General features: G+C 36.7%; 1 protein-coding gene across 2 annotated transcripts in view; it reads left to right on the top strand.

Moving 5' to 3' along the window:
- The window catches only part of ATP9B (ATPase phospholipid transporting 9B (putative)), a 170,714-nt gene extending 143,192 nt beyond the window's left edge, over positions 1 to 27,522 (top strand). The window contains exons 16-30 of one of the 2 annotated variants that reach the window (XM_075052402.1): positions 4,661 to 4,822; positions 6,319 to 6,411; positions 7,570 to 7,653; positions 8,213 to 8,383; positions 11,193 to 11,291; positions 13,839 to 13,928; positions 14,403 to 14,547; positions 14,875 to 14,939; positions 15,399 to 15,554; positions 15,711 to 15,775; positions 16,983 to 17,091; positions 19,680 to 19,737; positions 20,424 to 20,627; positions 23,128 to 23,160; positions 23,976 to 27,522. In XM_075052402.1, coding sequence (XP_074908503.1) covers positions 4,661 to 4,822; positions 6,319 to 6,411; positions 7,570 to 7,653; positions 8,213 to 8,383; positions 11,193 to 11,291; positions 13,839 to 13,928; positions 14,403 to 14,547; positions 14,875 to 14,939; positions 15,399 to 15,554; positions 15,711 to 15,775; positions 16,983 to 17,091; positions 19,680 to 19,737; positions 20,424 to 20,627; positions 23,128 to 23,160; positions 23,976 to 24,112 — 1,671 coding nt within the window. In that variant the 3' untranslated portion in view covers positions 24,113 to 27,522. The remainder of the gene's footprint in view (positions 1 to 4,660; positions 4,823 to 6,318; positions 6,412 to 7,569; positions 7,654 to 8,212; positions 8,384 to 11,192; positions 11,292 to 13,838; positions 13,929 to 14,402; positions 14,548 to 14,874; positions 14,940 to 15,398; positions 15,555 to 15,710; positions 15,776 to 16,982; positions 17,092 to 19,679; positions 19,738 to 20,423; positions 20,628 to 23,127; positions 23,161 to 23,975) is intronic. The other variant, XM_075052403.1, reaches the window with a different exon arrangement.
- Positions 27,523 to 27,736: the final 214 nt, after the last annotated feature.

Here is a 27,736-nt window from a genome sequence, read left to right as displayed (position 1 = left end):
GTGAGTATCCAATTTCTGTTTCAATTTACCCAAGCGAAGAGTGGGGTAGGTTGTTGGTTTGGGTTTGGGTTTTTTCCACTTCTGCTTTCTCTCTTAAAATATTCTATTGTAAAAAAGAAAATTAATGGGTTAGGTTCCTAAGACCAGCTAAGTTCCAAACAGTCCAGAATTCAAAGGGAGCAGGAATAGTGTGATGGTTTGTATGTTCCAGTCCTGATTGATGTAGTATCTAAAGCAAACAAGAACAGCCTTAGGGCATTTTTTTGGTCTTCTGCCAAGCAGTAACAGCCTTTCAGGATTGATCCAGGAACTGAAGGTCTTCAGGATTCAGCAGGGTGCTTCGAATACCTCACTCTGTGGATTTATAACCCTATGTGCCCAAAGGCAAGGCAAGTTTCATTTTTTCAAGTGACTGTATCGGGTTATCTTTAACTGGGACTTCATCCCATCATGCTCCCAATATGACAAGTAACTAGAGGTAGTTACATTTTCCACAGAGCAAAGGGACTTAATGTCACAATTCCCCAAACTGAACATTGGTAAGACAGCTGGGTGATAAGTGATATTTCCTGTTGATCCAGAGGAAGCTAAGGAAGATGTTACTCTGAGAGGGAAGGAGAGTGTCCTTCCTTGGGGAAGTTATTCACCCTCACAGGGAAAGGTCAGGAGAATTCAGAGATGGGCTTTGAGTTGGGCTGTGTAAGGAACTGTCCTGTACATACTGTTTGAATGGCCTAAAGCCATCTAACACCACTCGAGAGAAGCAAACTCGTGTTATATGATAGGGCAGGGAGGTGCTTAACTCTTTCATCCTCAGAGTTGAAAGTAAATAAAGATATGGCTGTTCCTTTAAATGCTTTTTATGGACAATCTATTTCATCTTACATGTCAGCATTAATTGTGACTATTGACTTGTGTGCTTAGGTATTTGTAACATTTTCTGCCACATAATTATTTTCATTGGGGTTATTAAATGGGAGTCATAGTCTAATAGAACTTATTGTAGAAGAGATTTTTTTCCTTAAAAAAAAAAAGTTGGCACCATAGTTTAAAAAAAAAAATCACTTAGAAGGTAACTGGTTTACAATAAAATTAAATATACCAAGGTTTTTGTGGCCTATCAGTTTACATGTTTTCTAAAGTTTTTTAAAATTGTTGATTAGTATTTATTTTAGGTTAAAATCAGTCTAATGTTCTAATTAAATATGCAGTTCTGAATCCACAGCAGGAATAAGGGGTTTGGGATTGGCTTTTTCTGTGCTTGATATGGGTTTATGAAGTCCTTAAGTATTTTCCTGACTCTAGTAGGCTTAGGTTCTGTGACTGATAAAATAGGTAGCTGCATCATTGTCACTTAACGACCTTGTGTACTTCATGGAACTTTCCAGAAACTACCTAAGATATTTATAAGCTGCTTGTTTTCATTTAGTTCTGTAAATGAACATTTCTAAACAAATGGGATAATTGTGTCCCCAAAACATGGAATTAGTATACAGGGCTGCCGTGCTCTGTAACAACAATGATTCTGAGGTTTCGCCTCTTCATGCCACTGTTGAGACACGTGTGTTCCTCGGGCAACTGAGCTGGACACACCGTCCTGCTTGGAGAAGCTACTTCCACCTCCTGAGCTGGTACTGCTGGAGGTTACGTTGTGGGTCACACCGTTGCTGCTTGAGTTGAGAGAGTTTCCTTGTGAAAACTCTGAATTTGACTTTGAATGGAAATCTGTGCTGCGGTCGTTGAAGAGTTTGATATTTGGGGCTGTGAACTGCGGAAGCTCGGAGTGTCACGTGGCCTCTCGTGGAGAGACGCTGCTGAGAGAGGCAACCAGAGCCCAACAATGGGCATGTGGTGCATAGAAACATCTGAAAGATTTGGGGTAAGAAACACCAAACAAGGTGTTCCGCAGTACCTTTTGTCAGATCTGTTGCATTTCCATGTCATAATGCAAGTATTTGCTGCCTTCATTCCTAATTTGGAAGTCCCTACTTTGACCTTGTCACGAGAGAGGTGGGTAGTTGTCTATAGCCTTTGGATTGCTGCTGAGGAGGAAGGCAACTAGCGAGTTAGAAACCACAGCAGCTCTCTTTGGTCCACCTACATTACCTGTCTTGGGGAATGGGTAAAGCCAGTTAGTGGGTTCAGGTGCACGCCTGTGTCTCAGTAGTGGGAGGACCCCACATCTACCAATGTGCTTCTGGCCCCCAGGCAGCCAGTTTCCATAGAAGGGAAGCTTGGTGGTAAGCCAGACGAGATCCACAAAATACTCAAATAAGTCCCCAACCTGGATTCGGGAAACTTGACACGCTTCATCTGTGCATGTTAGGAAATTAATGGTTATCGGCAAATAAATACTCTAATCAGAATGGACTTTTTTAAAGCAAAATGGTAGTGTCACCAGCAAAGACTTTTGTGCTTGTCCAAACTTTGATTGCTTTATCTGACTCCATCCAATATGTCAAGTTCTGTAGAAGCCATAGCTGGTGTGTTTACCTGGCATTCTAGGGGTTCTTGTTGTATGCACACTAGATTGCAAGACCATTTTACTGTGAGGTTTCAGAAACATATTGAAGAGAAAAGAATATACTCGTAGAGGGGAAACCTCAAGAAGAGAGTCTTACCTAAGAATCCTTTTTCTGAACTCTGTATAGCCAGCCGTTCAGTACATACTTATTTGTTAAGATTTCTAATGTGGATTTTCATGCCATTTGTGAAATACTTTTTTTTTTTTTTTTTTAATTGTATATTCTAAAAGCTTCCAATATTTAATGGTAAGGTCTGGCTATGTTGTTCTGGGTGCAGAGCTGGGTCTAGCTGCTCTGATTCATTCTGAATGACGAGAGTCAAACTTAATGTCTTGCTTTCAAGTTTGTTCAGTTGCCTTTTAGGCATCTATTTGACTCTTGAGCTTTATTGACTATTTTTGCTATGGTATTTGTGCTGATCAATTTAAAAGAAAAAAAAAATACATGCAGTTGTGTGTAGGCCAGGTATAAGAATCCAAAATGACTGCTGCAAAATGCTAATTCAAATGGTAGGTGAAGCCAAGCATAAAGGAAATAATAAACAGATGTGAGTCACCAAATATAGAACACTTAAGTCCTAGCTGCAAAGGGACACAAATGAGATGATAGGGTATTAGTAGAAAGATGCAATTTACAGGTCAGAATGTAATAGTAACCTTTCACTGTGAAAATTGAAAATTAACCTTGGGAGTATTGGATCCTTTACAGCTTATATGGTACTTTTATTCAAGAAGAAAAACCCCTGAAAAGACTTCCTGTGATTTTCGAGATTTTAAAATGGTGCTTTTCAAAGTGTGTTCTCTTCTCTTCTGTAACTGCATCTTGCTGTGTTTTCATTTGGTGATGCCTACACAGATGGCACTACTAGGGTTGCTTAGGGGTTCACGCAAATTTTTTTTTCAAATTTTAAATTTTCAAAGAAGCTACGGTGGTTTACTTGCTTTGCGTGAAATTCTTAGTGAGCATTAGTCATGTCTGTTGAACTTACCTAGGGATTTTACTACTTGCAAGTCTTTTATCACACTGCTTGATTTTTATTTTTTTCATCTTACCTGAGATTAATGGCAGAGGCAGGTTCCATAAAAATCACGTGAACTTCATTATAATTACCTTTCTAGTAATTTAAAAATCTGGTTTCCAGTAATGATTAGCATTTGGAAAACTAAAAACAGAATGGAGGAGAATTTTTTTTTTATCAGAAACTTCCCATTCAGATATAAAATATGACTTATATAAACTAACATTAAAGCAGTTTTCCTAAAGTATTAATTTTTTAAAGGAATAAACCACACAGTGGTGATAGAAGAATACCTAGCGTATTATTTAAAGCATAACATAGAAGAAAGTAGAAGCTAGATGTCATGCACTTTGAAGCAGCAAAATTAAAAAAAAAAAAAAAGCGAAATCTCTAATGCATGCGTTTAAGATGCCATGTAGTGGTAGCTGACAGTGATTCTTGTATAATGCAGCATTTCTGGGTTTGTAAAAGGGACTTTCACGAGTGTGTTTGTGGGATGCAGTATCATAAGCTTGGTTTTCATCTCATTTGATGTGGTAAGGACTCAATTATATTAATGTTGAAACAAAGTAATAAAATGATGCAAATGAAGAAAGTAAGCTAAAATAAGATCCTGATCCTTTGCTTATCTATTTACTACATATTACAGTGTCTCAACTTGCATGTAATTGTAGATCTAATAAAATGTTTTATATAGAAATACTCCCAAAATCTTTTACTTGAAACGATGTTGTTGGTACAGAAATTGTATTCTGTATTTGCATAATTTCTACTGGATGTCCTTTAAGTAATGTTGACTATGTATCTGGGGTTTTTTATTAGAACTGTTATTTCTGAACAATATATTCTAAATACCTTATTTGCAGGGATACTTTCAAATAAGTTTTCTTATTATTCATTAGAATTTTTATAGGCTTTCTGAAGGAAAATACTCGTTTGATGTATCAAGATTTTGTACTCAGTCTACTGCTATTCACATTTCTATTCCTAGATTCTTGGAAGAGTTTAGACTTTTACCCTAGCAACAGTTGTTTGGCTTTAGCCTAATTTATATAACAGAATAATAGACCTTTCACACTTAAATATGTCTCTTTTTTCCCTTTTTTTCTTTCTTTAGGTAGCTCTGGTGCAGTGGACAGAGAGTGTCGGTCTCACTCTGGTTAACAGGGATTTGACCTCAATGCAGCTGAAGACCCCTGATGGACACATTCTGACCTACTACATTCTGCAGATCTTTCCCTTCACTTCTGAGAGCAAGCGCATGGGGATCATAGTTAGGGTAGTTTTGGGGGTGTTCTGGGTGTTTGGGTTTTTATTTCTCAAAAAATGTTTTTGCTGACTGTTTATTTTTATAAAATTTAATAGAAACTTGATCCTTCAGGGAATGCATTTCACAAGATTTTCAAATGGAAAGTATACCTTTGACACAGGTACACGTGAAATACCGGGCAAGCAATTGTAGAAAAATCAGGCTAACCTGATGTTGCAGAGAGCCATGTAAAAGACATACTGTTCTCTTACTGGGAACGTGTTATTTTCACTACTTCATGCTTAGCCTCTGATGCTGCAGGTTGCCTGTAAGCCTTTGGTTTTAATTTTCCATTTGTTTCTTTCCTACAAAATATGTTGCCTCTTCAAGGGATAAATTAATGGCTGAAACGTCTTACAATAGTAGTTGGCATCTTTCTCTACTACTAGTGCCGCTGCTTTTCCAGACCCAGTATTGATATGTGAACTGGTGCGCATACACAGCACAACCCACAGATTTACGAGATACGTGCTTAGTTGTCTCCTAGACACCCAGCTGGGAGCACAGTAATGATCATTAAAACCTCCGGTGAAAGGAAGCCACAACACCACGCTAAAAGGAACATTTAAACCTCTGCGAATGTTAAGCCATCCACGCTACGTGCTTCTACCTTCTCCCTACCTAAAATCAGACACTGTAGCAGAACAGCTTCAGACAACATTATTAGATGGCTAGATCAGTGCCAAGTCCCACTTAAATAGGTGCCAAACTCATCCCATTTTTTATTGGCCCGTGATGACAAGGCAGGCATGCCATCAGCCTTAGGCAAGGGTACTTCAGGCAGAATATGTGCATGCTCAGGTCTGGAGAGACCTTGGCAGTCTGTATTTCATTAGGTGAGGTTGGCACTAAAAGCCTGTTTAACAGTGACACATTCAGAGATATTCCAGGAAGCCTGCAAGTCAGACTAATCCATTCCTTCTGCGACAGGCCATGCCTCAGAAACTCCTGATTTGGACTATATTTGCCTGCATGTGAATTCTCTGAATGTGCAATTAATGTTTCATCATTAGAACATCTGTAAAAGCATTTACACTGTTATTTGTAAATTTTTAATTTCTTAGGTATTTCAAAGACACAGGGCAAACTTTCTGTTGTGGGCTAGACTGTATATGCCACCAAAGAAACAAAACAGTAGTTAGAGGGGCCGTAACAGTGGTATTTTAACATTTAGACAGGCAGTCTAGGGATGCTGAGAATCTGTTACTCATGTTGACTTCAGTTAGAACTGATCCTCTTATATGAGAAAGTAGGGAATACGTATCTCAATGGAATCAGAGATGTCATTGGTGGTAGTAGTAACATCAGGTAATAAAACTTACCCACCTCTTGGCAAGGTAGTTCATCTTTTATAAATGATAATCCATTGACTACTTCAAAATACAGTTAGGTTATTGCTAGGTAATTGTTTCGACTGTATAAATTAATTCCCCACACACACACACATTTCTTTTGTAAAATTTTAGGATGAATCTTCGGGAGAAATTACATTTTACATGAAGGGTGCGGATGTTGCAATGTCCACTATTGTACAGTACAATGATTGGTTGGAAGAAGAGGTAAGAAACAAAATCAAAATTTATAAAAATTAAAATTTTGTAAAAACTAAAAATTTTAAATCAAAATATCAGGTATTATTGAATAGACTTAAAGGAGAACCTGAGCCAATGCAGGAATGGGTTTTGAAGCCCAGTTACATATATCCTGAATGCGTTTGAAGGGATTAGAATTATTTTCAATTCTTGAATAACACACAGGGAAAGCAAAGCTAGTAGTCATAGCAGAACACGTTCCTACTTAAAACAAGGAAATTTGTTTTTCATTGACTGACCTTTCACATAAAACCTAATTACTTCTGAGAAGTACTCTGCTATAAACCTATTTATCCCAAAATGCCCTTATTTTATCAAATTCTACAGTGAGGTATGAGTTACGAAGTTTAATAAGGGTTGTAGCCAAATTGAAATAGTTTTTTGCCACATTTATTAAACTTAATATAAAACAGCTAGTGACTGAATTTCAAAACTGATTAATATTTTTCACTGTGTGGCTCTAGTAGGTACCAGCAATCATCTTATTTTGACCCTACATACAGACAATATGTTAATACAATGATTACACCATGTATGTTCATAATGGTATTGGCAATATGAATCAATATCTGCTGCAGGGCAGTTTGATTTATTTGGGGACATGAATAAATTAAACTCCCTCAAGACCTAGGAAAATGTCATAAAAATTACTTTTGGCGATAATGATGCACAATTAATTGTAAAATACTTGTTTAATTTATTTAGCTTTATCAGGTCAAATCAATAAGTGTTCTGCACTGGCCAGCCTTGTTTTTCATTAAGACATGCTGTTCCATGGCTATTTTTAATGTGTAGATATTTTTCTGATAAGAAGTACGTTCAGTGGAAAAAGAAAATGTAGCTCTGTTACATGCCTCAAAAATAGTTTTAATTTATTTTAAAGCTTCAACCTAAGAGAGATTTCCTTTAAGCTAGGAGAGGAAATCTAATTGGCTCACTAATAGCATACCACTTCATTTGGGGGGCTTGAAGTATAATTGCTTTTTATTCTGTTTGTGGCTTCTCCAAAATAATCTAAGTCTAAAGAAACACCAAAAGTACACATATCCCCAGTTAGCATATAATATAAAACGTGTACATATGGTTGAATATTTGCATAACTATTCTGTGGTTTGGTCCATTCAGTGTGGTAATATGGCACGAGAAGGACTGCGTACGCTGGTGGTTGCGAAAAAATCACTGACTGAAGAACAGTATCAAGATTTTGAGGTATGAAGGGACAGAGTGATCTTGTACTTCACCATATTTAGTTACTTCAAGGGGAACATTCCTCTTTTTTATTCTGTTAAGGTGGCAAAAAAGATGATTCATATTTAAGAGTATCGATAGTTGAGGTATGGCACACAATCTGTTAGAGATTTTGTCATTTGTTAGTGGTTGTTCTGCAGTCATACAGAGGATACAGTTTTGATTTATTATGTGACTGGACAGTGTTTTCCCAGAAGCTAGTGCAATGTTAATTGTGCAGCTTCAGCGTGACCTGAAAAATCTACTTGTTCTGAAAGGTAAGGGCAGTTCCTGCTTAGATGCTGCGATGCCCAATTCTTAATAGTTCTTCAGAAGGCATTCTCTTGAGGTGGTTTGTCAGGAAAAAAATGTATATACAACAGTGAGCGTAAAGTAAAATTTTCTCTTTTAATCCTGTTCTTCATTAAAGATATTTAAAGACAAACACTTAACCTAATGAATCCATGTTATAACTGATCAGTAGACTGAATGTATACTTTATGAGTTGTAACGAATTCTAAGCGGTTTTGTGTTTGTGCAGAATCGATATAACCAAGCAAAGTTAAGCATACATGATAGAAACCTGAAGGTTGCTGCTGTTGTAGAGAGTTTGGAACGAGAAATGGAATTGCTGTGTCTCACCGGAGTAGAAGATCAGCTGCAAGCAGATGTTAGACCAACTCTAGAGATGCTAAGAAATGCTGGAATAAAGGTACTAAATGCATACTGCTGACATAACAGGTTATCATTTACCAACTGGTTTTTTTAACAAGACATGGATTATATTTGTCTATATTCAGGTTCATTCAAAGTAAGAAATATGCCAAGTCCTAAGCATGTTCTGGGCATGAGCTAGCAGAAACGAACAAGACATTGTGTGCAAAGTTCCCTTCTCCACCACAGGTTTCATTGATCTTAAGCTTACTTCTGTAGGAAAACTACCAATGGATAAATGTGTATGACTCCCAGTCACTGTCTACAGTAAACTGTCCTAGCTGACACTAAATTTTGGTGCAAGATTTATATGATAACAAAGTTTTCAGGCCTGGCACTCAGGAAAAGTCTCCACAAAGATCAAAAGGTGAATAGTTTGAACTAGAATTCAGAACTGCCATTGGAGTTTGTTCAAGTCATGGTAAAGAGAGTGTCAAAAGCTTCACACACAGGCATGTGCTGTGTTTTGTTCATAGGTAGGCAATGCTACACAGCTGTCAGTTGCACATTTAGAAGTAATTGCACATTTAGAAGTAATTGCACATTTGTCTGAGAAAGGGTTTGAAGTAAAGATATGAGCAGTATCTGAGGGGAGTGGGCGAGATCATTTTGCTTGAAGCAGTGTCAAACTGCACAGAAAAGGTGACTTTGCACTGGTTAAACTGAATCAGGTATAATGGGGTTTTTTAGCCTGAGAAGGCAGGTAAGTAATTTTGCTTTGCAGCAAGCATGGGAAATCTCCCATTACATGAGAGAGGAGCGGGAATGCATGGAGCTCTGCCTTGGGACAAATGATGAGCCAGTTGAGAATTTATGGGTTAGAATTAGCGAGCAGACCAACGTGGACAACATTATGGTGACTGTCTGCTACAGACCGCCTGATCAAGAGGTAGTAGGAGAGGTCTCCTTCAGACAACTGGAAGAAGCCTCACATTTGCACGTGCTGGTCCTTGTGCTGGACTTTAACCACCCCAAGATCTGCTGGAAGGGCAATACAGGAGGGTACAAGCAAACCAGGAGAATTTTGGGAGTGCAATTTCCTGACACAGGTGATTGAGAAGTGAATGAAGAGAGAAGCTCTACTAGCCCTCATACTAACAGACAAGGAGGAATTGGTCAGGGCTGTGAAAGCTGGTTGAGGGCATGGCCTTGGCTACCCACAGTAGTTACGAGAGGGTGAAGTTCAGCCGGCTCAGGAGGATCTTGTTAATGTCTACAAATACCTTAGGGGAGGGTGCAAAGAGGACAGAGCCGGGCTCTTTTCGGTGGTGCACAAAGTGCGAGACAGTGGATGCAAACTGAAATAAAGGAAGTTTCACTTGAATAGAAGAAGAAAATGTTTCACTGTGAGTGTGTTCAAACACTGGAGCAGGTCTCCCAGAGAGTTAGTGGAGTCTCCATCCTTGGAGATGCTCAAAACTGTGGTCCTGAGCAGCCTGCTGTAGTTGACCCTGCTTTGAGCAGCAGAGTTGGACTAGATAATCTCCAGAGGCCCCTTCCCATGTCTGCTGTTTTGTTACTCTGTTTTTAATGAATCCCTGTTCTGCAAAGGCTTTCAGGTGAATTAGCTGGTAATGCAGTGGTGTGCACAATTAGAAAAATGTATGTATGGACTAAAGCCTTATGATTACATCAAATTTCTTTTTAGTACAGTGTGAGTAGTGCAAAGTACTTATCTATTACTACTTCAGGTACAGTATTTTCTCATTTGCTGTTGATATTTCTTCTATATGTGGTCAATTCTGCCTTAGGTATATCCTGCTATAAATAGGTATAGAAGAGTGTGACAGTTTTTAGGGTTGGGGTGTTTTTTTAAATGATTAGTGCTAGGATTTCAGAGCATTAAAATTGTTCTGGCTTTAGTTACTACCTTACTTATAGTAGGCTGGAAACACAAGAATAGCGGTAGATAGGTCATAAGATTATAGATTATTTGGTTACTGATGAGAAGGAGTCTTTTTTTCTATTCATTGACCCTCAGGGACACTAATGAAAAGGATCTTACCCGAGATATACAGGAAAAGAGGGAGATAGAGGCTTACAGTTTAATAAAGTTGCAACTGTTAACTTCGGAACTACCCGGTAGTCACTCCTGCAGCTTAAGTCATTCTTCCTGTGTTGGCTGTTCTGTTTGGTCTGGGGCTAATGGTATTTCATCCAGATGTCCTTCAACTTTCTTCGTGTTAAGGGGCTGAGGGAGAGCGAGCTGTCTCACTTTAAGAACAGATGGATCCTCAACCTTATTCCCTAAACTTTAATGCCTTCGTCCCAGTTCTGCGTGGTCAGTGGGCAGGATCTCTGTGGAGCATTGGGGCTGTAGCTCTTCCTCCAGGATATGCTGCCCTGCTGCTTTCTGAGAGAGTCTCACCAGGGTCACAGACTTGTGACCTGTGTCACATCGTTTTGCTGACAAATGTTATCTCTCTCCTAGTTGTCTGCATCCTCGCTCTTTTGATCAAGGTAGTGTCAGGGCCATAGGGAAAGGCTTTTATGTTTTCCCTGCTGTTCAGTTATGCCAGTGGGTTTCCCCAGAGTTTCCCGTTGTCTTCGTGTAAATTGAGACATTGGCCCTTGTGAGAAGGGAAGGGGAGTGGAGCTGCCTGAAGTAAAGACAGTTCTTTTCTGCTTTGTGTGTTATTGCAGTAAAAACTGCTCATTAATTTTAGTTTAAAATGTACATATCAGTATATTTCTCTGGTAATCTAATCCCAAAAGGTATGAGAAAAAGGTTGGAGAGGGATGCCATTTAGATTTGGAGAACAGACACATAACTGTCCAATGGAGTAAACTTTTCCGTTATTTTGCAGATATGGATGTTAACAGGAGATAAACTGGAGACAGCAACTTGCATTGCGAAAAGTTCTCACTTAGTGTCTAGGACTCAAGATATTCACATTTTCAGACCTGTAAGTATAGTTCCAACTTTTTTGGTGGTTCATCAAAGGACAGCTAATAACAGTGTTGCTTTATTTGATTAGTAGTTGGCTGCTTGTTGAAAATTGATGGGTTATTGTACTGAGTGTCATAATAATGGTCAAGAGAGGAGTACTTAGGTTGTTACTCAAGGATGTAGAATTACAAAGCACTGCTTCTGTTTAAAGGTGCTTGTTTCTAGATTTGTTGATATGCTACAGAAATGTTTGTAGCCATGGGTTGTAGACTGGGTGACCCAGGTTCAACATGCATTTTACACTCTTCACTTACACAATGGACATAGTAAGGTACCTCTGAGTGATGATGGAGAGGGGTCTCTGTGAGGTGCTGAGCCAGGAGGAAAGAGTATCCAGGAATTTAGGCTATCTGAATGTGGTTCTTGCTGCTTCTAGCATTTTCATTAATAGAACCTTTTAGACTCAAGCAGAATTAATCCTGAATTAAACTGTGATGCCAATGTCCTCTGTATTGACATAGTTCAAATCAGTATGAGAAAATTTGAATTTTTTTTTCTATCATGATATATATTTGCATTTTATTAACAGACTGTTTAAGATAATTGTTAGAAAGGTAAACTGAGTATATTTTTCTATACGTTTTGATTATATTTGCATAGCATCAACTCTGCTGAAGCCAAACAAAAATAGATTTTCCAGCCGTTGATTGATGCTGTGTGATCAGACATAATATGTCTGTGTTTGTTCTAAATGAACCGCTTGCACCTACAGAAATAATTATATGAATATAATTTACATGTAAATGTAGTTTCTTCTGAAACATCAGAATGGCAAATTAGGCCCTGCAGACTACTATTTGCAATTAAATTATTAATGCTTCTGATAAAACTTCAGATCAATTTTTGTTGACCTTTCCATGTTGTAACACCACAAATTAAGTCTTCCTGAACAAAATCTATTTAGTTGAGTCAGATTTTTATTTTCATTACCTCGACTGGTAATAAGACATCAGCATAAAAGTGTGTTAACTTAAAGTACACAAAGTTTTAAATTAGTTAGAAAATAGATTTATACAGAATTATTTCTGTGGCTGTATTTGTTGCAAAGAAATAACTACTGGATTAATGTAAGAAAATACCAAGCACTCTAACACTTCTATTTTAGTTATAAATTAGTAAATAAAAAATTATTTACTACTTTGGCTTCCCAAAAATATCATTTTGTTTTTGACACTCCTTTTTTTTATTCTTAGAAGTCTCAGCTTCTTCGTTTTGTAATGAAATTAACTGATAGATTGTTCTAGAGGTATTTACAAATTAAAGAAAAAAAAACCTCTATTAGGTGAAAGGTAGAACAGAGAGGGCAATTACTGCTCATCAGCGTGCACCAAGCGCTGACATCTCTTAATCTCCGTAATGCAGAAAGATTGTAGTGGGCCAGTGCAATCCAGGGTTCCTAAGAGTTGGCAGACAAGGAGCTTTCTCTTTATGTAATTAAGGGAAAGGAGGAAAAAAAATTCTGTATTGGGTCATGTGTATGAGTTTTTCTGTTTACAGGTGCTTTTTAATATAACTCAAATTTTATGTGTAGTAGAGCCCATCTGGAGGGACAAAGGTCTTTGGGACTGCATCTGATTCTGCATAGTAGTGGGCCAAAGACAAAACTTCATGTTCAGTGTAATTAAGGCTCATATATTTTAAAAGTTATTTAATCAAAGTGCTGACAGAGCCAAAATTAGAAGTGTAATCAGAGTTTGTGTTTTATCTGTCCTTGGAACTTTGTCTTGCATGATAGCTTTAAAATACATTGATCCTTTATTGGAAAAAAAAACCCCAAAACTGCCAATCTCTTCCAAATGTGGTTATAATTTAATTTTTTCGTGTTCTGTGTTCTAGCTCCAAATGTTCCAAAATCCATTTGGTAACCTTTGACCATTTTTGCATTTCACAGCTGGGCCTTTCTGAAACAATAATTATGTAAATTAAAAAATCTATCATGTCATTCTTTTGTTATGCCACTTGATCCTCCTTGCATACTCATGCAAGATCCAAAAGGATTAGCACTAGTGAGCATTTTTATGTGCCTTTTGAGATCTGTGTCTACTTACCCAAACTGAAGGAACTATTAATATGAACATCTTGCATTATTCTAAGAACATATTTTACTAGTTAATAAATAAAAGTTTTGGGGTTTGCTTGAGTTTTTGTCCTTTTTTTTTTTTTTTTCCTCCCTCTAGGCCTGCCAAGATGGAAAGACTCAAGTCAGCTTGAACTTAAGATGTTTTAATGTCATTAATTCATTAATTTTTTAGCCCTGGTCTACTTGGTGAGGAACCAGTTAAGCTGACTACGTAGATTTTCCTTGTTTGAGGATTACTTTTTCACTCCATAAGATTTGAGGCTTGTAGTCACATCCCATGGGTATTGGGCTTGCACTGGGATAAAACACTTGTTGAAGAACCAACAAGTATGGGTATGAGTTCTCAAAACCTGATTTATTTAGGCAGGATTGGTTTTTTTAAGTATATAACAAAATCTTTTAAGTGAGTGGTTTTTATTGAAGGTTACAACTCGAGGAGAGGCTCACCTAGAACTAAATGCCTTTAGGAGGAAGCATGATTGTGCCTTGGTGATATCTGGGGACTCACTTGAGGTAAGAACATGGGTTTTTGTCAAATTACATTTATCTATATGCTTGTGTTCAAAAAGTAAAGTATCGGTGTCTTTATGCTCTTAAACTTTTTTCCAATGTTTGCCCGTACTTTAAGTTGTCCGTAGAGATACTTTTGTTTTTCACTGAGTGCTAGTTAGAGGGTGTATGTTCTAGATGGGCAAATGTAACTGGTTCTGTGGTCTCCTGTATGGTAGCAGAATGGAATTTGTATGCAGCATGCTTTAGTATTGTCTCTTCTCTTAACCCGAAAGTGTGTTGGCTCTCTAAAGGAAAAAGAATGTCAGTTTAAAATAATAAAACCACAGTCAGGAGAATGTGGCTTTTTTTTCCTCCCACATGGGTGTCGTGCAAGCAAAACTTCATAAAAGAATTCTTTATACTGTGTTTGTGTTATACTACCTGTAGTAGTATTAAATCGTAAGTAAATGAATGCAAGTGTATTTTTTTCCTTAGGTTTGTCTGAAGTATTATGAGCATGAATTTGTAGAGCTGGCTTGTCAGTGTCCTGCTGTAGTGTGCTGCCGATGTTCTCCCACCCAAAAAGCTCATATTGTGAAACTGTTACAGCACCACACTGGAAAACGCACGTGTGCAATAGGTAACTGTTGGCATGGTCTTCATTTGCAGTAGCTAAAATCTGTAATAAATTTAAGCAGTAGGTGGCACCATTGAGAAACAGTTAAAACCAGACACTTCTTTATCAACTGCCAGGTATTATGTAGCTGTAGCAGAAAATGCCATTGCATGAGAAAGGTGCGGTTATCTTCTTTATTCCACAGAAAAGAAGTCTTGACTGCTGAAGTAATTAATCATAATCCATAGATTAATTGTAGGAATTTAAAGGTATATAAGAGGTTTCTAAAATACTGTAAGGCCAGGAGAGTAAAACCTCTGAAGAGCTGAATATTGCAGTGACATTTTCCAGGTGATGGAGGAAATGATGTCAGCATGATCCAAGCAGCAGACTGTGGAATTGGAATTGAAGGCAAGGTAATGTTAACAGTTTCATTGTCAAAGATGTGCCACATAGTAGTATAGTAACATGGGATTAGAAGCTTTATTCTTAAACAGTAGTGAATTGATCATTTCTAAAGTATGCTGTAAAATGATAAAAATGCTTAGTCTTTGAACTAATATTTTCTTTGCTTCTATGTCCTCTGCTTTATCTTTTTAAATACAAAAAGCAAGAAAAGCAGAAAAAACTATAGTTATTGCTGCGTAGCATTTACTGGAAAGAAGCAGGATAGGCGATTAAACTTACTTGTTACAGCCACTGCATCTTAGAATATGCACAAAAAAAAAAAGAGTCCTTTGTGTCTCGTTGCAGGGTTGATGTCTGAAGCAGGAACAAACTTGACTTTTAAAATTAATTATCACTTAGAATTTTGAAAGTTGAAACACATCTTTTACACTGGGTTTCATATTTGGAATATTTTTGTTTTGTCCTAGGAGGGAAAACAAGCTTCCCTAGCAGCTGACTTTTCTATCACCCAGTTTAAACACATAGGTAGGCTGCTGATGGTACATGGTCGAAACAGTTACAAAAGATCAGCAGCACTAGGTCAATTTGTCATGCACCGGGGCCTTATTATTTCAACTATGCAGGTATTTAAAACTTTGTTTTCTGAATAGTTAAAAACACTATGTCTGTCTTTGAGATGTCACAAAATATTAATCAACCAGTGTTGTTACTTTTTTCTTTATTGTAATGTTTTGTAAATAGAATTATATTAAATATATGTAATTATCTGCTTTTTGTAGGCTGTATTTTCATCAGTCTTCTATTTTGCATCTGTTCCCTTGTACCAAGGATTCCTAATGGTAGGGTAAGTCAAAACCAACACTTAAGATACCTGGTAATAAATATAGCAAACTAACTTGTTAATTAGCATCATGTAGTTGGTGTCTGCCACATTTTTTGATACATTTATCATTGGTACACTACCAAAACCTGGAATGAGTCTACGACGAAAAGTCAAACTAGGTTGAATACGTACTGTATGAGGGGCGAAGCCTCATTATCAGCTCTCTGAAGAGAGGGATCTGCATAGCCTTAGAAGATGATAGCGTATAACCTTTTTCACATATGGGGTGGAAACAATAGAGGAAGTCTCCCAGGCCAGTTTCAGCTGTTACACAGATTGCCATACAAGCCTCAGTGAGAATCACAGATTTTTCTGTTAAAAATAGATGAAGCTACTGACTACGAAATATCCTCTGAGAGTGCACTACCCAAGTCTGCCACACAGATCTCCGTTCAGGTCAACATATGCAGGATTAGGAGCACCCTGGTCTTGTTGCAGAAGCTGCTTTAGTAACGTGGTTGCCCAAGTCATACAGCTGAGGGGTGTGAATATATTTGTGTTCGTCCCTGCTCTCTGCTCCTTCTGTCCTAAGAGCTTCTTTTTATACTCCTTGTAAACAATAACAACTTAAATCAATAGTAACTTAAATCATAGTCAAATGAAAGTCTGCTTCCACCAGACTCTACAGAGGCAAGCAGTAGACCTCTCCAAAATGTCTGTAAATAGTTGTGCCAAGTTCTAGTAAAGTACATGCTAAAGTATACATCTGGCATGTGCATACTAAATTCCAAAGCCCCTTACAGAGCTGTTAGGACTCTTGTTCATCCGCCTACCTATACCATGATGTCCAGAATATAGTCCTTTTTTTTTTCTTCAGTTTTCATGCCATTGTCTGTGGATGAATTTAAATGTCAGGTCTTTGAACTGGTTGTCCAAAGTGCAAGTGCACAGGGAGTATGGTAACAGGCGATAAGCTTGGGTGATATATATAGAAGAAAGAAATGCATTTACTGGTTTTGAACGTATAAAAGCTCTGTAACTTCTCATGACTGGCAGCTCTCAGAAGCAGAAGACCAGGTTGCATGCATAAAGCTGTATTAGTAAGCTGCCTCAGTGCTGGGTAGAAGAACCAGTTTAATTCCACTTACATAAAAAGACTTGAACTCAGTAGATAGTTTAAAATCCTATCATACAAAAGTGTCAATTTATGTGCTTTCCTTTCACATAGGTATGCAACTATATATACTATGTTTCCAGTCTTCTCTCTAGTATTGGATCAGGATGTGAAGCCAGAAATGGCACTGCTATATCCAGAACTTTATAAAGATCTCACAAAGGTAGGAATGTCCTCAGTGCTCAGATATGAACAAATGCTGAAATCACCGGTGTACAAAACTGGGAATTCTTACAATCATTTTCTTAAGGTATTCCATGCAAGACAGATGCACAACTAATGTAATGCAGACTTTTGTACTATGAAAATAATCCACAGTACCAAATCTTCTATTGAGTTTTATTAATACATTTGTTAAGTCACCAATGGTTGGACTGAAATAATTCAAACATGAAGGTATGTTAACATAAAACTTGCTTTTAGTCTGGTCCCAGGATCTCTGATCTGGAGTTATTTATGCTTACTTTTTCACAGCTCCTTTTTCCTTTTTAACTGGTAGATTAATGTATAGATTTTTTTTTCCCCCCCCAACCCCCAGATATTACTACTGACCTCTCCAAAAGCTGACTTTCTTTAAATAACAGATACTGATAACTGATACATCTTAACCGAATCATACTGCTTTCTGTGTGTTTGCACATACCTGCAAACAATGAAAGTATGTAATTTCTTTACCTGCAAAAGTGAAACAAATCTCAAGAACTTCTGCTCCTTCTTAAACCGTCAGCTAGAAAAGTTAGGATCCAAGGCAGAAGCAGATACTCTTTTTAGGGATAGCAGATACTTTGAAGTTGTGTCTAAAAGTTCAAAAGCAGACTGTAGTCAAAGAAGATCCAAACTTTTCAGAGCCTTTGACTTTTTAATTGTACTAAATTAGCTATTAGCTATGTTAGTCTGGGAGAATTTTTTCTCATCTCCTGGAGATCTTGATTCTCTCTTTCTACTCTTCAGAATCTTTAAAGTTTCTTTGTGAGATTTCAGCCTATGATTAATCTTAAAAAAGCGTGGCCTTATACCTGGTAAAGGCAGCTGTAAGCTTGCAAGTGGAAACCTGTTGAGGGAACTTGGAAGCATCTTATTTCCCAAGCTAGAAGTTAACCTGTACTTAGAAACTGCCCAGAATGGGTAGATGAATACAGGCTAAGTTTTTCGTTTAGGCTTAAATGACAGTTCTTGGACGTGCTGAATCATTGGCTTTCCCAGTTTATGTTGCACCTCTATGAATATTAAATAAGTAGAACCCAAATAATTCTCTTCAGAATTAAAAACAAAGAGAATGTGGAAAAACTGGAGAGTACAGTTCAGTGCATTGTGTAGGGCAGATGACGATCAGTGAATGATTATGGATGAGTAGTACAAAAAGTTATTTATGTGCTACATTTGACTTCACTATTACAAGGCAATCTTATTGTGAGTGTCTATTACCACAATTTATGATCATGATGCCTTAGTCATGACACTATGAGGCCTACGTTTTTCTGCACATCATTTTTCAAATTATGGACTCTAAATGCAAATCTTCACCAATGCTATTCAGCTAGTGTTATTCAGACACATGTTGACGTGGACTATAATTGTATTCCTAGGAATTGGTTTCTTTTCCGGGATACGCTAGTGACGAAAATGCTTTTTAGATTTTTAAAAGAATAAGATATATTGCACAAGTCATCGACAGGCTCTTGCTCCAGTGCAAGAAGAGAAAATTAGCAAGGTTCAGAGAGACAGGTGTGGCCACGTGCCCCGGAGGACACACTGATTCAGTATTACTGTTACCGTGGTTCCTACGGAGTTACAGCTAGAAAAGCTGAGGAAAATTTGAAAGGAAGTACAAGCAGGAGGGCTCCCAGCTTTCATCTGGAAATGATTCACAGCCTGTTGTGCAGCATTCCCTAGAGGCTCAGGAGTGACTTACCCCTTCTTGTTCCATAAAGGTGAACTAAAACTCAAGTTCATTCTTATTTCCCAAATCTTGCTAATTGGGGAGCTATGGTCGAAGGTGGAAGCATTGTGCAGTACTCAAATGAAAATGAGTAGGCACTTATAGGAGAAAAAAAAAAAAATTTAATGTTTCTTGGTGCTTGTACAAGATTTTTTTCCCCATATGTTCAAGTCTGTCACCAACATTCTAGACTGTATACAGAATTACGAAAATGTCTTTAGCACCTTGCCGTGAACTCTCTCTATCCAAAAATATGTTTTAGCCTTTACTGAAGTAATAGAAAGAGTTAACTCATCACTTTCTACAGCAATGAAGCACATTTCTTCACAAAGTGCTGATTCTTGCCTGTTTAGAGCGATCACTTCTTTTGTGGCAAAATGGCTGCTTTGTTTGCCATTTTATCCTTTGCAGTTCTAACATATTTCATCAGTGCCCTCACAGAATGCAGAAGTGATATGCAGATGTACAGGATTTATCCGTTGATTTATGCATATGTTTCAATCTATAACGTTCACAATCACAAGAAGATTTCAAATGTATTTGGTAATAGTTACTTACAGAAAACTTACAGTAGTCATATGTTTATTCTGTGAATGCAAATAGACAGTTTATCCAACATTTAGAAGTGACTAGTAACTACAGTTTTGCTTGAGGTTTAGGTCAGTAGGTACACAATGCTATTTTTCTTGAAGACTACAATTTACAAAACAGACAAATATCTGTCTAGTGATTAACTATTAAAAATACATGAACTGAGTAGATTTTTTTTTTTAAAACTTGTGTTTAACTGTCCTCTTACTTGTTTCCCCTAGGGAAGATCTTTGTCATTTAAGACCTTCCTCATCTGGGTTTTAATCAGTATTTACCAAGGTAGGAGAGTCCTAATTTTACTGAACTGAGAATTTTTTGTCTGCTATTAGCAATATTGTTTTTCAGCTGCAGGTTGAATTCCCAAAGCTTAACATTTCATCAGCAGTTACATATATTGCATTCTGTTTATCTCGTAAATCGATATTCCTGTAGTGTGTGCCAGGCCTCTTCAAAACACGGCTTGGATTGGTATTTTTATTGATGCATATCACCTAAAAAAGGACGTGTTTTTAATTGAATGCTAATCCAGAAAAATTTTAATGAGTGCTTATCACATTGCTTATATTTACACAGTAGTTTTCTTTCATGGAATGACAGAAGCACTGTTGAAGAAATCTGAATTATATAATCAGTTAAAAGTAATTACACTTTCAACAATGTCTCATTTATTTGAGGCACTTGACAAAATGAGGTTAATTAACGGTTCATCATATATTGCACTAAAAGGTGTTTAATTTTCTAATAGTTTTATTTCTTTACAGCTTTGGTTGTTTTATTTCACATGCACAAAGTACAGTAAATATCACTTCTGTTCTTTTAGAAAGATCAATGTTGTTATGTTATAAAAAAAATTACTGGGCAAGTTTTCATAATAAGCAATCAAATGTTCAGTGTGCAGTGGTAAAAACTGGTACGCTGAAATTTCATCACACAGTGTATTTGTTAACTTTGTGTGCCTTTCCTAGGTGGTATTCTGATGTATGGAGCCCTGCTGCTTTTTGAATCTGAATTTGTACATGTCGTTGCCATTTCCTTCACTGCCCTAATCTTGACTGAGCTCTTGATGGTTGCACTGACCATACGAACATGGCACTGGTTAATGGTGGTGGCTGAATTCCTCAGTCTTGGCTGCTATGTGGCCTCTCTTGCATTTCTAAATGAATACTTTGGTGAGTAATAGTAAAAGTATTTTAGCAAAGAACTATGCTTTTTAATATTTTTTGTCTACTTTTTTTTTTTGTTAAGAATAGGTGATGTTATGCTTTGTGAAATACAGCTCTCTCCATAAGAAATATGAGTGAGTTGAAATTAGGCTTAATTAATGTTGGATTAAAATCTTCTCTTATCCTTGTCTCCTAGAGTCTGACAATCTTTATTCCTGTTAGTATGATTTATCTAGATGATAAACTTTACTCAAACCATGCATGCTGTTTACATCCTTGATCTGATCTTGACAGTCCAAACTGCATACCTTAAATTGGCTTTGAGATTTGCACTATTGAAATGGATATGATTTTTAAAAAATCAGGATCTTTCACTGCGTTGGTGAATTGTTTTGTATGCCAGACCAAGCGGACCTCATTAGATCTAACCCACAAGCTTAAAAGCGCTGAAGTATTGCTGCAGAGTGAGGCAGAAGGCTATTAGGATAGATACTTTATATGAGAGTCATTGTTTCATAAGTATATTAAGCTTATATTAAGCTTGCTTTGCTTTAAATTGCAGTATGCCATACTGTGTCTTAAGGTTCTGCTTGTTTGTAGTTCACAAGATGAAAGAACACATTTTAACTGCAATTCTTAACAGTCAAGGATCTGAGCATCAAAATAATACATATTTCTTTTTATATCAAATTATTCTTGAATAAAAAGAGCTATCTCGGTGTGATTTTACAAATGTAACTTTTACAGAAATATATATAACAATTTTGATTATACCTCACAAGGAACAGAATCCAGCTCCTTCCCTCTCTGTTTTCCAGGAGCTGATGAGTAAGGAGTTGCCCTTCTTCAACTGTCATTTCTCATAGCAGAATTAAATGTTACATGGTGGTTTCTAGGAGTCTCATAGTTCTGCTTTTGCTCTCTCATGTCCCAAGTATTCAACACTAGGCTAGTGTATTTACATTATATAATTATTTTTTTAATCAGTAAATGCTTCACTGCCTGTCCCAGGTGTTCTGTTACTTCCCAGATTTCTCAGGACTCAAATTTTAATGAAGAACAAACCCTGCTGGGCTTGGTACTTGTATTGTACATTATTTCAGGTTTGCCAGAGTACCTTTTTCTTTTCTCTGACGCTGATGCACAGACTCTCTGATAGACATTATTGGCTTGATTCCTGAATCTCCACAGCCATATTACAAATGAAAGGAACAAGCAAGAACAGATACAGGTACTGGCTCTTTAGTCCAAACTTCCAGGAATTTCATAAAGCAGAACTTGCTGCTTCACCTTTCTAAGTCTTTAGCATTGGTGACAGCCAGTCCTTCCATCATTTCTAGGTGTTGTTCAGGGAGAAGCACCTTTAGGTGGTGTTCACAGATGTGTAAAAGCTACAGGGACTTTGTTTCTTGCAAACCTTTCCGTAGAGGGGAGTGCTTTACTATCCGCCTGTATTTGCTGGACAAGTCCAAGCAACTGAGTACATAAATGGTTGCATGGCTTCTTGCAGCCTGGGGACTTGACTTCTGTATTTTTCATCATTAAGGGTACTGAAAAGGCTACAATTTCACAGGCTTTTGTAGAGATGTATTTTACTGTGTGTTATTCATCAGTTAATCTGCGAAAATGCATTTCAGTTAGTCTCTCTTCTGCTTAATGCTTTACTCTTACTTAATCTGTCACATTATAACTGGGGGGAGGGAGCCTTTTTATGTGCATGGAACGTAGTATAAACCTAAGGGACGGTTTACAGTTGAAGGTATAGAACCACTTCCATGTAACAGGGAAAACAATCAAGTCCAATAGCGCTTGATTTCATCGGCAAATAAACTGTTTCTTTCCATGATATTTACTTACAAGCATAATCTCCTCCCAAAGAAATGGTATCCTAACTATGACAGGGCACTCAAATTAGAAAGACAAAAATATTTGACACTGCTCTACGGCTCTGACTCATGGAGGTAAATAAGTTTTTAGGTTTCTGAGTTAATTGCACACAATGGCCTTATTAGGCATGTCTCTATGATATGTTACACAGGCTTTTAGTATGTCTGAGCAGGCTTAGGCTAAAACTGTATAACAAATTTATATGTTGAGATCTAATATACGAAGTATATTTAATGAGTGAAGTTGGAGCAGCAAAGCATTTCTTTACTGCATTTTCTGAAGTGAATTTTCATTCACATTAAAACAGTTCTGACCAAGTTGTTTATACAGTAAATTATACCTTGAAGTCAAATGTAAGAAAACTGCCTACCTATTTACAACCTTAAAACATGACCAAATATGAAATCTCTATATTTTCAAAATGTTTTGGTTTAATTGCTGTTTAAAATATTCTGAATGTCATGTGAAAGGCAATAATATTCCAGTTAATGCTACTAACATCTTTTTCATTTCCTTTTTGTGTAGCTAACCTGTTTGGTTTTTTTTTCTTTTTTCCTATAACTTTCATATTTTCTGTAAATCTATCCTTTCATTTTCACTCTCCCTCTTTGTGAAACAGGTATAGGCAGAGTGTCTTTTGGAGCTTTCTTAGGTAGGTGAAGTTTAACTTTTCTTGAAGCTTTTTTTAAGTCTGTAAAAATTCATGAAAGAGTAGTAGATTATTTAATATACTCATTTGTAAATAATGGAAAAAAGCAAAAAAACCCAGTTCTTCAGATTACCTGGGTTCTGAGATCTTTCCATGATAATTAAGTATGACCTGACCATCACAAATATGGTAAAAAATTTTCAGTAGCAAGTGTAGAGTGTCACCATTCTTGTTAATGTTTGTCACAAAAAAATAGCTTTTCAGTGTGGCTTGTAGTAATATCACTACATGGTTTTCCCTTTAAATTTTCAGGCTCTAATTTAATCTCTAAGGTTTTAAGAATCATTCAGTCTAGTTGTTGTGACTGTTTCAGAGAAAAGTAATCTGAATATGGAACAAAGGATCCAAAATGGTAGCAGAATTTCTGGTTTTCTGGGAACTTGTACTGTAGTGGGTAAAAACCATTCTTACTAGCAGAAAAATAAGCTGGTTTATTCTTATTATGAGAAAGTTTTGCTTTTAAACTGAGAGTCTGTTTCCCCTAGAATTATTTTGTGCTGCAAAACAGTATAAGGACCATAAAGGAACTGTGAAGTTCCTGTCTAAAGAAAATAGTTGGCAAAAACAAAACGTTGAGGTTAACTTTAACTTTATCCTTCTGTTGTTTTGTGGCGCTCTTTTTTTTTTTTTTTTTTTGCATGCTCTTGAACAATAGCATAAGCAAACAATTAAGAGAGTTTTATTGACTTTGTACTATGGAAGTTCCAGTTTCCATGTTACCAGCTCCCATTACTTATTTTCCCTTTTTGTTTCTGCAGATGTTGCCTTTATCACAACTGTGACCTTCCTGTGGAAAGTGTCAGCAATCACTGTTGTAAGCTGTCTTCCACTTTACATTATCAAGTACTTGAAGCGCAAATTTTCTCCTCCAAGTTACTCCAAGCTTACCTCGTAAAAGTAATTATATTCCTGTGGTTTTTCACTCACACCAGTCTGCAAATTGCACACTCACTGTGCTTTAGTGTCTATGGATTTATGCTGGACTAAAGAAATGTAAAAAAAAAAAAAGAATCGAAATCAAAAGTGATAGAGTGAATAGAGCACAAAAAGAGGAGGAAACACCTGACAGGTACAATAACACAGAAGTACACTAACAAGACTATCAGAGATAAACTAAATTTTCTTCACGTTGATTTTTTTTTTTTTTTACTTTCAGTTGCTATGATTATAAAATTAAACCGAATTACCTTTGATTTGACAATGCTTCTGAATGGCTTCATTGCTACTGTAAAGGATTTTTTGCTACTGTAAAGGATTTTTTCCTACTGTACTAATCTTCTGCAAGTTGAATTGAAAGTTTTGTTATTTATTACATAACTTCACTTCTTTAATTGTTACATAACTTCCTAATTGAAGTCCTTTCCTTTAATGTTTATATATGGAAAAGTTCATTCATCCATACTTGCTATAACAAACCTAATACCTGTAAATGCCCGTGTCTGTATTAGCAGCTAACTATTATTCCTCATCAGACATTGAGTGATATGCACTATTTGAATTATGTACAGATGTCTGCATAGCACAGTATTATTTTTAGGAGCTGTTGTCCTATTCTGTACTCTCCATTTCTGGCACCAGTAAATTACAGATCTGTGATGTCGACAGCAGTTCTTTAAATGCACATTATAGCCAGGTTGCACAAAAGCTGTTTAAAAATTAAATGATAAATTCTGTACATAATTCCACTGCACCTATTGATCTGTACAGATAGCAAAGACATGGCTGCTCAGTAAATATGTTTTAAAATTCTTATTCATTTTGTATTTGTAAAACTGCAAATAGTGTCAAAGTACATTTCTATATATGAGAAGTCCAGTAAACCTTGTATTAGCTAATATGTTTAAATTGCCTTGTAATCTGTTTACTTAGGTTACTCAGGTAAAAGAAAATAAGACGAACACATGAACATTATGGTAGGAAAATCTATCATCTTCCAAGTTGTAAATGTTATGTTTTTATAACTTAGTTTGGGTGCAAACTTGTTTAAAAAAAAAAAAAAATCAAAACATTTTTGTTTGTTGTAAACTGTCAGAGTTGGGTATCTTGGCCGAGTTATGACACTTCACAGCGGTGGAAGATTTGTTCCAGAAACTCTCATACTCTGATACAATCTGAAGGGTCCAAATCTTGCATACTGTACTGGAAAGTAGGATATATTGGTTTAGTTTTCCATTATGATATAACTTTGCTTTCTCAAGAAGTACATATAACGAATTTGGCATAGTCTGTTACTCAGTGGAAAGATAAGCATAATTATCCATGCTTTATTTATTAAATATTTATGTGTGTGTTTTTAAAAAACACTTAATATGGATGTCATTTTTATGTTTGACTGTATGCCTTTACAACATAACTCCTTGTTTAGTCTCTTATAAGTTTGTCCTTATGCCATTATTATATTGGATGAGTAATATTTAAGTGATAAATATAACTACTTCCTGGGAGAGCAGAGGAAACTGCTGCAGAGCTATTTGGACTCCACTCCATTAATTTTTGTTTTGAAAGTTTTTCTTACTAGCTATTTATCTGCGCTTTTTTTTATTTTTATTTTCATTCCTCATTATGAAAGCAATAAAGCCTAATTTCTACCAAATATTATTAATGGTATATGTATTAAATAAACTACTGAAGTAGCGTTTCTTTTAATTACACAACATTGCAGACTAGTTTGCTCTGTCCCTCTGTAAACTCACTTCTGTACAACCCCCACAAGATGTCACTGTTCCTGCACACTTGCAGAAGCCTTTTCTTCATTTTATGTGGTTTTGGCAAGATGCTCTTGGCTTATATTTTTGGTTTAGTCCTGTGATATTTTTGTTGCTGATTTGCTTTAATTTTCTGTTTTTCCCCAATAAGTGGTAATCACTTTGAAGCAATTAAGAAAAGTCACCAGCGTGCAGTTGTTCTGAGATGTTGATGATGTTTTCTTCAGACTTTCTTGTCTTATACGTTGTGAGCTTGCAACCACATGCATAAGATTCAGCGGATAAGCAAAAGCTTAGAGTTGGTCATCCTTCATCTATACATCACATCTTTGACATTAGGCAGAAAATGAGAAAAAATCAGAAATTAAACTAGCAGTAGGAAAGTGATAGTGTTACCGTAATACAATCGTATCCATGTGTACAGAATTTATAGTGTACGTTATATTAATCGTCAGCATTACAACTGTGAGGTTAGCGTGGTAGCAGATGTATAAATCCTACACGCAGATAAAAGCCTTTCAAAAGTGGAGTCAGTTCTCTAGAGTGCCTGCTTCCTTAGAGTATTTTCAATATATAGCAAAGGTCTAGTTTCCGCTAGCACTTTATTTTGAAGACTCCAGAAGTCCGATTCAGGTGACTTTCTTTGCTTTTGAGGTTCAGTCACTGCAAAACTGTGTATAGCAGGAAAGTCTGCTTTCTATTCATTCATGTCACTACAGCCCTGTAAAGGGGCAGTGCTACCATATCACAGTGGTTTACAGGGAACGATATCAATACAGAATTTAAGTATCGTGACACCTTTCAGTAGAAATCTTTAATGTATTGTGGATTTCAGTACAAAGTAAGCTAAGTACCATCACAATCCCTGGCTCTTGAAACAGATTAAAATGGTAACGTGTCTGGTGTGCAGGTGAATAAATTATTTCATAAGAATCTCATTCCGTTGTCCTTTCACATCAGTATATGTCAGGAATAAGTCTGGAGCACCAGATCAACTTACATAAACACATATTTAGGCCTTGGATCTACAAGTTATACCCAGAAGGACCTTAAGTTTTATTTGCTATTAAATGTTTACTTTTGTGAGATGCCAGATACGTATTTCTGAAAAGGTAATCATGTCTCTTTGAAAACATATTTGGAAAACAAGTTCAGAATTGGAATAGGATGGAGGAGCAAGATGTGAACAGGAAATATGTCTTCACCAAAGTAACATACGTAGCAATACTGACCTATTTGGACCATGTTTAATAAGCACATGAGTGAAACATCTGCTAGATTTCCTATGTGGTTTGATGGAAGAACACAGGGAAAAGGAGAGGTCCTGCAAAAAGAAGTACTGGTAATTATTCTATTGGTTTCTTCTGATGCTATTCTAAACTTATGTGTTCATGTAACTGCTGGAAAACATTTTACTACACAAGGTATTAGTTTGCAAATGGAAGCTAAAATTAAATCCTTGCATACTTAACATTAAATCTGTAGCACTCTTCCATGAATGTTAGTGTTTACAACAGTGTTTTTATGTTCAAACCGAGCTTGCTGACACATACCATCAGAATCCATCTGTATGGTATCTCCTGTTTTCTTCCTAAAATTTCTGAGTGGTTGTCCAAAAACATGCCGTTGCTTTTGTACGTACGTAGGAAGTGTGTATTATCTTGATGAGCAGCATCCACTTGAGCCAACCTGTATTATAAATGTCCTCCTACCCAGCATCCACAAGAGGGTGCCAGCCTAAACATTTTTCAATCTCCTTTTAAAACCCGTCTGCAAGAGGGAACTCTGTGGTCGGGAACCTTTTCAGACTGGAC

The sequence above is a fragment of the Buteo buteo genome, chromosome 20, assembly GCF_964188355.1.
Source record: "Buteo buteo chromosome 20, bButBut1.hap1.1, whole genome shotgun sequence".
Classification (NCBI taxonomy): domain Eukaryota; kingdom Metazoa; phylum Chordata; class Aves; order Accipitriformes; family Accipitridae; genus Buteo; species Buteo buteo.
Note: the sequence above shows the minus strand (reverse complement) of the source record. Positions and strands in the feature narration are given on the sequence as shown.